The sequence below is a fragment of the Panthera tigris genome, chromosome C2 (assembly GCF_018350195.1).
Source record: "Panthera tigris isolate Pti1 chromosome C2, P.tigris_Pti1_mat1.1, whole genome shotgun sequence".
Lineage (NCBI taxonomy): Eukaryota > Metazoa > Chordata > Mammalia > Carnivora > Felidae > Panthera > Panthera tigris.
The window spans coordinates 88,731,556-88,747,135 of NC_056668.1; the positions used below are offsets into that span (position 1 = coordinate 88,731,556).

General features: G+C 34.5%; 1 protein-coding gene across 12 annotated transcripts in view; it reads left to right on the forward strand.

Annotated features, from left to right (window-relative positions):
• TBL1XR1 (TBL1X receptor 1) overlaps window positions 1-15,030 on the forward strand; it is a 177,198-nt gene extending 162,168 nt beyond the window's left edge. For all 12 annotated transcript variants that reach the window (XM_042998488.1, XM_042998489.1, XM_042998485.1 and 9 more), the window contains 6 exons: window positions 107-228; window positions 367-441; window positions 3,650-3,777; window positions 4,555-4,720; window positions 9,216-9,317; window positions 10,184-15,030. In XM_042998488.1, the coding sequence (XP_042854422.1) occupies window positions 107-228; window positions 367-441; window positions 3,650-3,777; window positions 4,555-4,720; window positions 9,216-9,317; window positions 10,184-10,210 (620 nt within the window). In that variant the 3' untranslated portion in view covers window positions 10,211-15,030. The remainder of the gene's footprint in view (window positions 1-106; window positions 229-366; window positions 442-3,649; window positions 3,778-4,554; window positions 4,721-9,215; window positions 9,318-10,183) is intronic.
• The last annotated feature ends 550 nt before the right edge of the window (window positions 15,031-15,580 follow it).

The window sequence follows — 15,580 nt, forward strand, 5'->3', positions numbered from 1 at the left end:
TTAAGCTCCTATTAGCATGCTTAATGTCCAACCATGTTTAAGAGTAAAGCTCCTAGATTTCACTGCTTGTGGAATGAATGCAAACCTAGCCCTTTTTCCTTTTCAGCACCAGCACTGGATGTTGATTGGCAGAGCAACAACACCTTTGCTTCTTGTAGTACAGATATGTGCATTCATGTCTGTAAATTAGGACAAGACAGACCTATTAAAACATTCCAGGGACACACGGTGAGTAACCATTTTTTCCCCCTTTAAAGTGGTTATGATGAATAAGTAATATTACAGAGTGGTTTTGAAATATGTTTAATATCCAAAGAGCAACCCAGTCCATAAAATGAAAATGTGAATATTTACTGTTATTTTTAGAATGAAGTAAATGCTATCAAATGGGACCCAACTGGCAATCTTCTGGCCTCCTGTTCTGATGACATGACTTTGAAGGTAATTCAGATAGTGGGGAGAAATGCACTGGGGGTGCCATGCAGCGTGGCTGCTCTGGGCATGGTAAGGTTGTTGAAGATGTCTCTCTTACAGTTCATTGAATGCTTAAACCTGGGTCAGGACTTACTCTTCTTTTTAATAGTTAATCACTGTTTTTTATTTTATTTTGTGTGAAATGCTTTAGGTGTTTAAATATGGCAAATAAATTCTATTTAAAATAATGTGTGGGGGCTCATGGGTGGCTCAGTGGATTAAGCCTCCGACTCTTGATTTCAGCTCGGTAAGTGAGCCTAGTTGACATGGCCAACATCTGCAGCTTGACATGAATTTATGTTTTTCTTGTCAATGTGACTAAAAGCAAAACTATCACCTTGCAGCTATGCACAGTCACATTTAGAGAAAAAAAGCATTTTGAGATAAAGAACAACCTAATACTAATCTCCAATATTAATGAAACTTTGAGCCCTTTCCTACAAAATACTAACTCTTGTGAAAATAAATTTATCTTTAACTTTGTAATGTCAATGGCTACAGGCGTGATGACCCTTACAGATGGGATAATCATGAAGGAAAACTGCTTTTCCTCCTGTGAACAGACTAAATGTAACCTTGGTAACCTGGTGGGTTTTTTTCGTTAAGTACCTGCTGTGTTTTTAGTTACACAATTTTTCTCAAGCCTGGGCTCCCTTGCAAACATTGCTAGTAAAAAGGCTTTTCTTAATGCTCTCGTCTCTGTGAACAGAGTATGGCGCATAAGTGGAAATGAAAGAAGGCCAGTGGCTGGAGAGCCTACTGAGTTGCAGTTAGGAGTTTGAACTAGAAAGTGTTGGAGAGGTTTTTGTCCTAACAATAATAAAAGGTCAGAATTTTAAAGCAGAAACGAAATGGATCAATATTGTGTAGTAGAGCCAAATTCTGAGAACAAGGCACATGAGTTAGAATATCATGCAAAGCCTGAACAGTGATTTGAGCCGTGCAGATGGAGGTGGCAGGTGGGTCTTACGCTCAGAGAAGAACTTCAACCTTGATATAAAAATTCGGGAATTTTCTGCAGATGGGTGGTCATTCAAATCCAAGACTTGGATGAAGCTGTGTGTAGTTAGTATAGAGTAAGAAAACAGGGAAACCTTAAAAACAAAAAGTCTTAAACTCCAATAATTACCCTCTCAAGGAGAATGAGCTTCTAGAAGGAAAAAAAAAGAAGGAATGACCCAAATGGAAAGAGAGTGTTTAAAGAAGAATGTTGCAAGGGAGTGTGATGGATGGGAGTGGTTAACAGTAGCAATGCCATTGAAAGGTCAAATAGAATTAAGTTTTAAAACATTTGTGGGGTTTATTTACATGGAGTTGTAAATATCTAGAATATAAAAACGTTTATGATTTTGCTTTGTTATCTCTTACTAGTTACATGGCAGACATGTGAAGTGCACCTAATTTTTGTATGTTGTTGTCGTTGTTGTTGTTGTTGGCAGTTGGGTTTGGTGTTGGTGTTTGGCAAGATGTTACCCCCCACCCAAGCCTTTATTGAATGATATTGCCAGAAATGCTCTCAGTGTAGGTTTCTCTTAATTTTTGCTCAGTGCTAATATAACTTTTAAATCTATATACGTGTATGTTTTCAACTTAAGAAAGCCTCATTCTCACGATTTTAAATTTATTGCTTTGTTAACCTTTCATGGTTTGTTCTGTAGGAGTCATTTTCTAAACTTATGTTTTATTATGGTAAGAAAACTTAACATGAGATATTTTTTTTAACAGATTTTTGAGCATACGGTACAGTATTGTGCAGTGGATCTGTAGAGCTGAAATTTTATGCTTGTTAGTTAGCCATCCTTTTCCCCTCAGCCCTTAGCATGGTTCCCCTCAGAACCATTCTTTTCTTTGCTTCTGTTGAGTTTGACTTTTTTAGATACCTCGTATAAATGGAATCATGCAGTATTTGTCCTTACAGTTCATCCATATTGTTGTGTATTTCAGGATTTCCTTTTTTTTTTTTTTTAAGGCTGAATGACAAATACTCCATTGTATGTATATACCACTTTTTATTTAACCATTCATCTATTGATGGACACTTAGGTTGTTTCCTTAGCTTGGCTTTTTAATATTGCAATGAACAGCAAGTACAGATGTATTTTTGAGATCCTGATATCAGTTCTTTTGGATAAATACCCAGAGGTAGGATCACTGGATTGTATGGTAGTTCTATTTTTATTTTTTTAAAGAATCATCATACTTTTTTTCATAGTGGCTGTAACATTTTGCATTCCCACCAACAGTGTAACAGGGGATCTCATTTCTCCACATCTGTGATAATTTATTACCTTTTTTATTTTATGATAGCCATCCTAACAGGTGTGAAATGATATCTCATTGTTTTGATTTGCATTTCCCTTATGGCTAGTGACATTAAACATCTTTTCTTATACCTTTTGGCCATTTGTATATCTTCTTGGAAGAAATGTCTACTCCAGTCATTTGCCCACTTTTAAATTGGATTGTTACAGTTTTTGCTGTTGAGTTATAGAAATTCCTTATATATTTTAAAAATTACCCTTTATCAGATATTTTTTCTACAGTTTTTGCTGTTGAGTTATAGAAATTCCTTATATATTTTAAAAATTACCCTTTATCAGATATTTTTTCTCCCATTCTGTCAGTTTCCTTTTTACTTTATTGTTTCCGTTATTGCACAGAAGCTTTTTAATTTTGTATTTCCATTTGGCTTTTTGTTTTTGTTGCCTGTGCTTTGGTGTCATACATGAACCGTATTATTTGCAAGTTCTCTTTGCCCTTCTCTGTTACAAAGCATTTTCTGATTCTAAATTCTACGAGGAATTTATAATGTAGATCATTTATTTAAGGAACAGTGTTAAAACTAATGCCGTAAACATTTAGGATAATTGCCCAAGGGACTTACTCAATGTTGAAGTTTGTACTATCTGAAGTTCTCAGAGTTAATCTCTAGAACTACAGTTAATTCATTCTTGAAGCCTCACAGTAGTGAACATTTGGAAAGGACTTTAAGCTAATTTGTTATTTTTAAAAGAGTGATAAATACTACATTTTAATTTCTTTGCAAATATTCCCTTGAGCTCTAATCGTTGTTCTGGTTACCCTATTTATAGTTTGGATTGGCAAAGTAGTATTATTGTAAATGTACCCTTTGTATGGGAAAATATAATTATATATTTTTTTCTTTTTTACTTAGATATGGAGTATGAAACAAGACAATTGTGTCCATGATTTGCAAGCACATAATAAAGAAATTTATACTATCAAATGGAGTCCAACAGGGCCAGGGACAAATAATCCAAATGCCAACCTTATGTTAGCAAGGTAATATTTCTGTTTTACTCCTCCTTTTATGAGTCTGCCACAAAAAAAGCTTCTAATACATATGACAAAGTTAGGAAAGAGTTCACGAAATGGGATCGTATCCTGCAGGAATAATTTTTTGATGGAAACCTTTAAACCCAGAGTTTTATTCTTATTTCAGACCATAATGGATTTTAATATCTGGAGTTATCAAATATTTATTGATGATAATTAAGTATTAATTAAAACCCAAGTAATTGAGGTATAGTGCAATAACATTTCTTCAGCATAAAAAAAAGATAAAGTTAAAAATATTGTCAATACATTGTTCAGAACCATGGATGAATCAATGTAATTATTTAAAGAGGAAGAGGAAGGGAAAAAAAAGGAAAAAAATTAGTAAAAAAAAAAAAAAAAGTGCTTGTGCAGCTCAGTCGGTTAGCTCAGGTCTTAATCTCAGGATTGTGGGTTGAAGCCCCACATTGAACTCCATGGTGGGCATGGAGCCTACGTAAAAAAAAGAGAGAGAGGAAAGGAAAGGAATATGGTGAATTTAGCTCATTTTGTTTTTCAGTTTAGAGACTTGGAGATGCCCGTAAGCTGCCTTTTCTCCTATTGTAGCTTTGCTTCCGCAACACTTTCTTCCTAATAGCCAATCTGGTCTCATAAAGAATTTGTGTCTAGCTGCTAGGAATGACTGTGGATTTGTGTCTAGCTACTAGGAATGATTCTAGATTGTGGGTGGGACTTGGGTATATTTCATTATTTTTAAAATTGTTTTGTTTCCTCCTTTGTCAGTGCATCCTTCGATTCTACTGTTAGATTATGGGACGTAGACCGAGGAATTTGCATCCATACATTGACAAAACACCAAGAGCCTGTGTACAGTGTGGCTTTCAGTCCTGATGGCAGGTACCTGGCAAGCGGTTCTTTTGATAAATGTGTGCACATCTGGAACACACAGGTATGTCTCAGTGATTGAAATCATCACATTGTTTCATAGGTACTAATAAGCATTTGCCTATATACTCTTCTCTCCTTTGGTTGTCATTCCTTTTGTGACATTAGTTCAATTCTTAGTTTCTAGATGAGTACCTTTTTTGAATTTACAAAGACTAAAATCAGTTGAAGTTATATTTTCCTGATATAGACCAGAATTTAGAAATAAATTTAGATTGTATTATTTTTTCCTCAACAGGTTGCAGACATAAAATGTGAGAGTTTAAGATACGTGTTTATATAAGTGATATAATTTATTTATTTTCATAATGTTTTAAAATGTTTCATTTTTGAGAGAGCATGTGCACCTGTGGGTGGGCAGAGAGAGGGACACCGAGGATCCAGGGCAGGCTCCACTCTTGACAGCAGAGAGCCAGATGCGGGGCTGGAACTCACCAACTGTGAGATCATGACCTGAGCTGAAGTCTTGACATTTAACTGACTAAACCACCCAGGCACCCTAATTTCTTTATTTTCTAAAAGAGTTGTCTTTGAAGGAGCTATATATGAGCAGTTAATAAAATGTATTAAAGGATAAGATTGTATGGCTCAACACAATGACTTATCAGAAATAAATTTAAAACTATAGTATCTTTGGGTACCTGGATAACTTGAGTTGAACATCAGACTCTTGATTTTAGCTCAGTTCATGATCCTAGGATCGTGGGATCAAGCCCTACATTGGGTTTGCACTGGGGGGGGGTTGTGCTGGGTGTGGAGCCTGGTTGAGATTTTCTCTCTCTCCCTCTCCCCCACTTTTGTGTGCGCGCGCGCTCTCGCGCTCTCTCTCTCTCTCTCTCTTTTAAAAACAACAACAACAGAAAACTAGGCTACCTTTGTAGGGACAGTACTTTATAGAGATCCTTTCCTAAAAATGGAGAAAACAGCCAGTTGCTCTAATTTTTTCATTTTCTCACCTTTTTAGTGTTTATGCTCCATGTACTGTTTTATTTATTTATTTATTTATTTATTTATTTATTTATTTTTTTAATATATGAAATTTATTGTCAAATTGGTTTCCATACAACACCCAGTGCTCATCCCAAAAGGTGCCCGCCTCAATACCCATCACCCACTCTCCCCTCCCTCCCACCCCCCATCAACCCTCAGTTTGTTCTCAGTTTTTAACAGTCTCTTATGCTTTGGCTCTCTCCCACTCTAACCTCTTTTTTTTTTTTTTTCCTTCCCCTTCCCCATGGGTTTCTGTTAAGTTTCTCAGGATCCACATAAGAGTGAAACCGTATGGTATCTGTCTTTCTCTGTATGGCTTATTTCACTTAGCATCACACTCTCCAGTTCCATCCACGTTGCTACAAAAGGCCATATTTCATTCTTTCTCATTGCCACGTAGTATTCCATTGTGTATATAAACCACAATTTCTTTATCCATTCATCAGTTGATGGACATTTAGGCTCTTTCCATAATTTGGCTATTGTTGAGAGTGCTGCTATAAACATTGGGGTACAGGTGCCCCTATGCATCAGCACTCCTGTATCCCTTGGGTAAATTCCTACCAGTGCTATTGCTGGGTCATAGGGTAGGTCTATTTTTAACTTTCTGAGGAACCTCCACACTGCTTTCCAGAGCGGCTGCACCAATTTGCATTCCCACCAACAGTGCAAGAGGGTTCCCGTTTCTCCACATCCTCTCCAGCATCTATAGTCTCCTGATTTGTTCATTTTGGCCACTCTGACTGGCGTGAGGTGATATCTGAGTGTGGTTTTGATTTGTATTTCCCTGATAAGGAGCGACGTTGAACATCTTTTCATGTGCCTGTTGGCCATCCGGATGTCTTCTTTAGAGAAGTGTACTGTTTTTTTTAATAGCAGTCACTTGACTCTCTCCCCCACCCTCCCACCTTCTTCCCTGCCAATCAGCGATCACCTCTTAAATGGTCATAGCACACCGTAGTAAGTTATTGTGGGCTGTGCTCTTTGTGTAGCTGATCATCATAGTTGGTCAAACTATTTTTGCATAAATCATCAATTTCAAGTATCATTTTTAATTAAGTTATACATTCACATGGTTCCCTCAAAACACTAAAAAGGTATACATTGCAAAGTCTTGCTCCCATTTTCTTCTTGATCCCGTATAAGTAACTTCCTGAATTTGTTTGGGAATAAAAGTGTGGATTCCTTCATTTTTATGCTCTATTTTTTCATTTGGATTTTTAACTGCCTTGGAATTGATTTTTATATGTATGATGTGAGGTAGAGATCTAGTTTTAATATCTAATGGATAACCAGTTGTCTCAATACTGTTTAACCCTTTGCTATCTCATAATGCCATTTCTTTTCATATACCAAGTTCTCATTGTGGTTTGTTTATAGATTCTCCACTGATAGACATTTGTATTCGTATATACCTGCATCATTAGCATACTTTTAATAAGTAACTTTATAAATTTCCTCTCATTAAGTCTTTTTTCCCATCATTAAGGTCTTATAATTTGTTTATGAAGATCATCTTTTTTCTTAATTTATTCTGAAGTGCCTGTGGATATTATTATTAACCATGAATGGCATCTTTTTAAAAATATGTTCCTTTTACTTACTGGTTGTTGCTTGTGTTTGGAACATTAGGACTTTTGACACATTGAGACTGAATTCATCCACTTCTCTGCACTCTCTTGTTAGTTCTAATTGTTTCCCCTTGGTTTTTGCAGCATGTTAGTATTTTTGTTGTGATTGAATAGCAGAGACTTTCTAAAAGTAATCCATAGGTAATTTGCCTGTTGTATACATTTTCGGTCCCTTATTTACTCTATTATGAGAAAATCAGTTTAAATGAAATTTGGGTATGGAAGTATATGATTCTAATGGAAGATACTGATAGGCTCTTAGGGGGTTTGAGCAGCTGTCCATACTATTTTAGATGTATCACAACTGCATATCAAAAAATGTCAGTTTACTTTTTTCTTTTTAGTTTGAAAATAGTAAAATGCATCTAGTAAGTTTTTAGTGCAGGAGAAAGTCATCCTCTTGTCATAAATAAATCAAGGTTTTTTCTTTCCTCATTTGGATTATCATCCATATGATCTGTTACCTAAGCATTTCACAGATAAATTATTGAAGTCTGGTTTGAACATATATACAGATTTGAGTAGTGCTAATGATCCATTGGTCTTTGTGAATATTAAAGCTCTAGCTTGTTGACTGTGCTGTTTTGGTTCAGTTATAGCTTACTCTGAGCTTAGAGATTGGGAAGTGCTTTTGAAAGAAAGCTGTTTTTTTTTAAACCCCAAATTTACTGTCCTATAGGTTTTGCTTTCTCTTCATCAAAAGATTTTAGATTTTGTTGGTGCCACTCCTTTCTCCTAATTAACCATGGAAGTAAGCTCAAGACTTACTATGCTTACACTTGTTCATTAATCTTTTAAATTTTGAGAAACTTTAAGTAGGGGTAAAGAGAACAGTTGAACCTTCCAAATATGATCAGCTGTAGCAGTGCACCTGTGGTTACTTTAATATTAGCAGACGGACTTTGAAGAGGAAAACAAAGGAAAACAGTCTCAATGATTAAGTTAGGGTTGGCTGCCTGAGAAGGTATTTTCAAGGCCTTGCTGCCATGTTGTTTTTATTTAGATCTGCTGCCTTTAGTTTGACCTTTTTTGGTTATCATAAAACTGAGAGATGCTTTTCTGCTTTGTCAGGGCAGAACATCAGAACCATAGTTTTCATTGTTTTCCAATTTCTCACAGCAGAACCTCTGTCTTTGCCTTGGTTAATGACTGGTTTCCTAGGAGAATAGATTTTTTTTACTGAGTTTTAAGTATTCAGTGGGGCAGCTGCATGATTTTGGTTTCTTTCTTTCTTTTTTTTTTTTTTCCTTAAATTTCTAACCTCTTTCAGGAGTAATGCACGTGTATTCCTTCAGCTTCTTTTATATCTCCCCTGGCTTAGGGGCTACTCAGTAAATATGGAGTAACAGACTTATACTGGAATTGTCTTTACCGGCTTATTTTACTTTCTCTTTAGGATGTTTTGTCAAAGAAATTCTGACTTAATTTTGTCTCTCTACATGTTGGCCAAGCTCATGCATCCTTCAACAACAATAATTTGTTGTTGAAGCCGTATATTGAGTGTTTACTTCTAGCTATTAACTGTGTCAAAGAGGCCAAACATACCTTAGTTAAGAATGGTTATCAATACTGGAGAAACTGAGTGTGTGTGTGTGTGTGTGTGTGTGTGTGTGTGTGTGAGAGAGAGAGAGAGAGAGAGAGAGACAGACAGACAGACAGATAGACATGTTGAGAGCAGGCAAGTGTTATCTTTTTATAGAAAGATCCTCATATCACATTGCTAGTGTTTCAAAACTTGTATTTATTTTGGAGTCAAAGCTAAATTCTATTTCCGATTGCTAGAAATAAAGCCATGTAATAGTAATATTTGTACCTCAATATTTGGATTTATAATAATATATGCTCTCATTTTTAAGAATCTGTTTTTCATTTTTTTAGACAGGTGCTCTAGTTCACAGCTATAGGGGAACAGGTGGAATTTTTGAAGTTTGCTGGAATGCAGCAGGAGACAAAGTTGGAGCCAGTGCATCAGATGGTTCAGTAAGTATAATGAAGTGTTTGCACGGGAATGGGTGTGTAAGCATAGTAAATAAATGTGGCTTATTGTGGTTGTGACTACAAAAGTCTTCTTTTCATAATGAATCTTGTGATAATGGTTTTGGTCCTTTTTACTGAAGGCTGTATATTTTTCATGTTTATTTCATTCAAATAATGTAAACAGAATTTAGGCTATGTTTGCCGAAAGAGTATCTTCATAATCAAGAAATGGACAGTTATTTTTAATGTAAACCTTCGTTAGCAAAATTGAGCATAGAAGAATACCACTCTGAGAGAGATTTGAATTTTTAATGCCTATTTCTACCTTGTCTTCCTTGCAGAAGAGTGTTGGTGGCCCAGGGAAGGGGGAGTAGAGGCAGTTGAGTCCTGCATTGAGGAATGTGTGATACTGAGAGACTTTCAGGATGAGGTTGGCCAACTCTTTATAGAAATATTAGTTGTGGCTTCGAAAGCTCTGAAAGCAAAAGGAAGATACAGACGATATTAGCCATTAGCTGCTTTCTGAAGCTATAGCTTGATATAACCTAAGGTATCTTTCATTCATGTCCAAGAGATAGGAAATGGTCTGTTTTGAGTGTATTTTTTCTACTTTTTAATTAATAGTAGATCTTCAAAATTTAAGCCACGTTCTTTCTTGGTAGTAGTAGCCCATGGTTGTTGCCTCCATCTACTTAGACGATTTATCTGATTTCTGTTGGTTAAGTGCCCAGTGCCATGATTACTGTTGCTTTACCAGTTTCGTGAACTAGGAAGTAAAACTAGATTTCAAACTGTACTATTGAAACATTAAACTAAAACTGTACAATGAAATTCTTAACACACTGGTTGATTATTTTAATTTCTTACAGGTTTGTGTATTAGACCTTCGGAAATAGCGCTACTAGTTGGAAGCCATGGACCGACTATGAATGTGTACATAGCCAAAATGACTGTCCCTGACCCATGTACTGCTATAGTCCCACTTGAACCATGGCCAGTCCACTACAGCCAAATCTAAAAGAAATATATACATACAGTGTATATAAACAAAATTGCACCCTGAAGATGACAGAATTTTGTCACAGCTTGTGAATTCTGTTCACCAAGTGCTGGAATCTAATCTGCTGTGCCCCTAAAATAGCATTTAGAAGTTTTGGATATGAAAAACAGAAGAGAAAGAAATATGCGTTATAAAAGCAGCCCATATGTGTACCAGTTTTTGGATACTAATGACAGCCTTGTTTCTCCCCTTTGAATCAGAAGACACCATGGATTATATTCTTTTTTCCCTTCAGTAGTTGAGCAGTTTGTATGTACAGAGAAAATGGACTTACAAAAACTTGCAGCAGTAGTTTGTTCTTGCTTTTAAACTTTGTTTTCGGTTTAGTTTATGGATGCATGAAGTAAGGGAGTGAATCAGTTTCTTGTTTATATTTTTTTCACCTTTTAAACAAAAAATTCTTAAAAATATTTTAATGCATTCTTTTGAAGAGATAGATGTTTGGTACATTTTATGGCTCCCAGAGCATATATTCAATTGGTGCATGTTGTGGAAGGGGGAATTGGAAAGTGAATGAAAATATATGACTTTTGGTCATGTCAATCTGTAAGACACATCAGTAAAAGGATATTATGCTCTGTTGTTTTTTTTTTTTGTTTGTTTGTTTTGTTTTGTTTTTGTTCTTTTTTTGGTGATGTGGCTTAAATGCAATAGTTTCTTTTTTGGGACATATTTCTGCCAATTAAAGACTAGAAGGGCACAATTTTTTTTAATACCATAGAGAAGATGCATAAAAAAAATCTTCTGATGTTTTGTAGCCATAACTAAATTATGGTTAAAATGTGCACTATTGTGAAAAGGAGCAAAGTAGGTTTGGGTTTTTTTTGTTGTTGTTGTTTGTTTATTTGTTTGTTTTGCTTTGTTTTTTTAAGAGATTAAAATGTTTCTGGATAAGGATTAGCTTCTCAAAGTGTCCATCATTCTGTGTAGAAGCTGAAAAATGTAATGTAACCAAACTCCAGTATTAAAAATCTCTCATGTTGTTTTTCTTTATACAAAGCAAGATAACGGCATATAACACTGCCATTACATGGCAAAATGTTTGCTACCTTAGTTTAAAAACAATCTTTAAAACAAAAGACTTGCTTCAAGGTGTTTTTAAATAGCAGTGATTCAGAATTTAAAAAAGAAAAAAAAGTATAATTGCACTAACCTCCCTGCTGCTCCGATTCTGCATTCGTGGTACTTGTGACTACATTTTTTTCAAATACGGATAGATTTAAGCTGCTATTTTTTTTTTTTGTTTGTTTTTCAGTAATCACTACTATATCATGTCTTCTACTCTGTTTATAATATCAAGTATTTTCTTAAAGATATAGGTATCAGAGCAAACCTCTTCTTACGCTCATGCAACTAAAAGCTAAAATACACAGAATTTGCAAATGAGAGCATTTGTTTATATGTGTGATCAACAGGGTTTGTCATGATTAATGTAAGTATCCACAAGTGTCAGTTTTGAAGAGAATAGTTGTCAAATTTGTATCTCAAAAGATTATAATTAAGGAGTTGCTTATTATTAAGCTTAGCAAATTTATAACACTATTTCTGTCACTAATTATTTTGAGGCCTTTACTACTAAAATTTTAATCTATGTTTTAAGTAGAAACTGATTTAACCCAAGTAATGCAGCTTTGATTTTTAGCATTTGTTGTTTTGCTATTTTTACAAAACAGCATTGATTGAAGCAAGTCTTGGTTTTACTAAGGTAGGATAGCATTTGCTATTGGTAAAGAGAATAAATACACTTAATTTCACAATACATTGTTATATGTACCCCAATTATTGTTAGTGGGGACTATGATACTGTAATAATATTTTTTAAAATTTACATCCAGAGAGGCAGTCATTCATGATGGTTTTGTGCCAGCTGTTTTTAGGGTTTTGGATCACATTATAGATATTTAGAACTATAACCCTGTGACTTATGTAGGAAACCTAATATGCTGAGTATCTGGCACTTGAAATCCTGCTTTTATTGCTAGAGGTCCACATCTGTGGTTAACCTCTGTTGTTGTTTTAAAAAAATAAATAAAAATTTAAAAATCTGTGCAATAATTTTTAAATGTGCTCCCAGGAATAGACACAAATGTTTTGAGTAGGTTTAAGCTGCATTTTCCTTTAGCGATGCATCTGTCAATTGCACTGAATTTAAATCTGAAAGTCAGAGGTGATTATTGATAGTACTTTTGTATTTTGATATGGACAATTTATTCATTTGCATACAGTTATTGACTTTTTCCCCCCAGCTGATTAAAAGTGATAGTCAAGAAGTTCTGCAATATAGCTGCCAAAATAGACAGCTACATTTTTATGGTATTGTCATCTTTTCTTTTTTCTTTTTTTTTTTTTTTCTTAATCTTTAGGTATTTTACTTAAGCATAATAGCCACAATAGGACATATTAAAAGATTATAAATACAGAGCTTTATTATCCTGAAGTCTTGGGTCTTTTAAGTATAAACTTTATCTGAAAGGTATCCATTTTGTAGGCTTGGGTTCTTTATGAGCATACAGTTGTTTATTTTTGCTGCTGTTCTCAACATCATCATTGCCTGCTGATGTGCCACCATGCTGCTCCAATAGACAAAAGTAAGATTGCCTTGAATTTGAGCAGTAACTTGATTGTAGGAGACCAAGTTTCACAGCCTGCAAAATTCTGTATTTGAGGTTCTTGGCTCATTTTTCCTTCCTTTTTTTTCTGAGAACTTACTCCTGAAGATCAACTGATTCCAATAGATTTTCTATCGGTATTCATTATATATCATTGTTGTATAAGCTACTGTAAGAAACGTATAAGGAAAAATAGAAAGGAAAACTTGAATGAATAGAATACTCATTGATTGAAGTAGAATAAAGAAAGAGCAGCTGTCACTCTTAAACTTCATAAAGGAATATCATTTTTCTTCTCCATGTAGGAAATCTGATACGTGCTTATATTTGTTCCAATCCCCATTTCTGTCATTGATCAGGTACCATCATTGACTTTAAATGACTTTTAGAAGTGGTAACTTTTCATTTCCTAATAGATATTAGAGTATATTGAATTCTGTTTTAATGAATAATTCTCTAGGTAAGTATGTTTTAGGATTAAACACCTTTTACAGATACTGAAAGTGCCTCCTTTTGTGGTGTAAAAAAACAAATTATGGTGCAAAAAGTAATTATTAGATTGAATTACATGAAGGTTTTTTGCTTTTTGACATAAAAATGTCAAGAGAAAGGCCAAAGATTTGTACTTTTTCACTTATAAAGCACTCCTTTTTTCCTTAAACTTCTTTCTGTCAAATTAGATTTAATGAGAGAGTACTATTTTTAAGGAGCTATCTGTTTATGTAGAATGATTTTGTTAAGAGTAATGTAAACTATTAACGCATAGAGGCCTGAAGAGGGGTATGCATTTTTGCTATTTAAAGGAATCACGAATGACTGTCCTTATGTGAGCAAAAATGTTCAATTTTACTAAGTAAGCAGAAAAACAAATCTCAAATGCAGTGCTGTTTACTCTTTTCAAAACCGTTTTCATTTTCTTGAGCACATTGTACATTTCTATAGAACCTGCATTTATTCTCACATGCTAAGGGTGGTACTTGCATTTGGTGAATTACTGTTGATTGTTTCCACAGAAATTCTATTTCAGTGGACCAACATTGTGGCATGGCAGCAAATGCCAACATTTTGGGGAATAGCAGCAAATCTACAAGAGACCCTGGTTGGTTTTTTTTTTTTGTTTGTTTGTTTTTGTTTGTTTTTCCTTCTGAATCAGCAGGGATGGAAGGAGGGTAGGGAAGTTATGAATTACTCCTTCCGGTAGTAGCTCTGAAGTGTCACATTCAATATCAATTTTTTTTTAACATGATTCTAGTTAAATGTAGAAGAGAGAGAGAAAGAGGAAGTGTTCACTTTTTTTAATACACTGATTTAGAAATTTGATGTCTTATATCAGTAGTTCTGAAGTATTAATAGCATTCTTTGTTTCTGCCTTTACGTTGACAATGTTGAAGCAGGGTGAATAACTAGGGCATATTTTTTTTTTTTTTCTAGTAAGCTGTTTCACAATGTTTTCTTTGGCGTTTCTGGATAAGTTCAAGAAAACATTCTGCATGTTGTATCTAGTCTGATGTACTTATCCATCTCATTAAAAACAAACACAGACTGCATTCTGTAGCTCTGTAATCCCTAAATACAGAAGTAATTCTCTTCTTTCCTGACTTTGACATTGTAGCTATAATGTTCTAATTTTGATTTTTACAAATCCTTTGGGTCTAATTCTGTGAGCCTACCTATAGCACTGGATTAAAATGTCTGCATCATTTCTTTAGTTATCCAGTTAACTTTAAAACTGTTGTAAAAGTGTAAACCAGCCCATGACAGTTTTTTGTACATGTTAAAGAACTTTATTGTTCAGTTTTCATGATTATTGTGTAAGGAAGACTGATATAGATGTTCTATGCTGTCCTGGACCATGTTAATTACACTTCTGATGTATTTTGGTTCCACATCACAATGATTTGTCCCCAATGATCCTTTTATCCTTTCTAGGCACATTTTTTTTTTGTTGTTGTTGTTGTTGCAGTTTCCCTTTGCATTGTATTGCTTTGACAACTGTAATTTGAATCAGATCTGAAAGAGGTCCAGAATAAAATATATTTTGATATTATGTTGGCTGTGTACATATATAAAACCTTTGATACCTATGTAGTTTGTATAGACTGTTTACTAGTCAAGTAAAGAGAGGGATGCTATTTCTTGTTTACAATTTCTTGTTTACATTTTAATTGCATTTACTCTAACTCCAATGTTCTATTGTAGAATAAACTTTTTTTGCTTTGAGTTAGCCTTCCTAACATATAACATGTCTATTCTTCCCAAGCTGTTGTTATCAGTTGTAACAACTGCCATCAGAACCCAAACCACTGTTTTTCACAACTGTATTGTTTTCTAAGCTATATGTTTTAAGCCCATAGATAAAATTACAAATTTTACTATTTTATTACCTCTCACAGGAGATGAAATTTTTTAAATGAAGGGATTATTTACTATTTTTATTAAAGAATAATAGAGCATTTAATCAGCTAAGAAATAAACAATTGCTTTGAATTATTTTCAAAAATAATACTGTATTGAAAGGACATCGTTTCACATAAACTAAAAGAAACCTCAGATTCATTTGCTTAGTGTGCAGTTGAGCACAAAACCGTGTGTATATG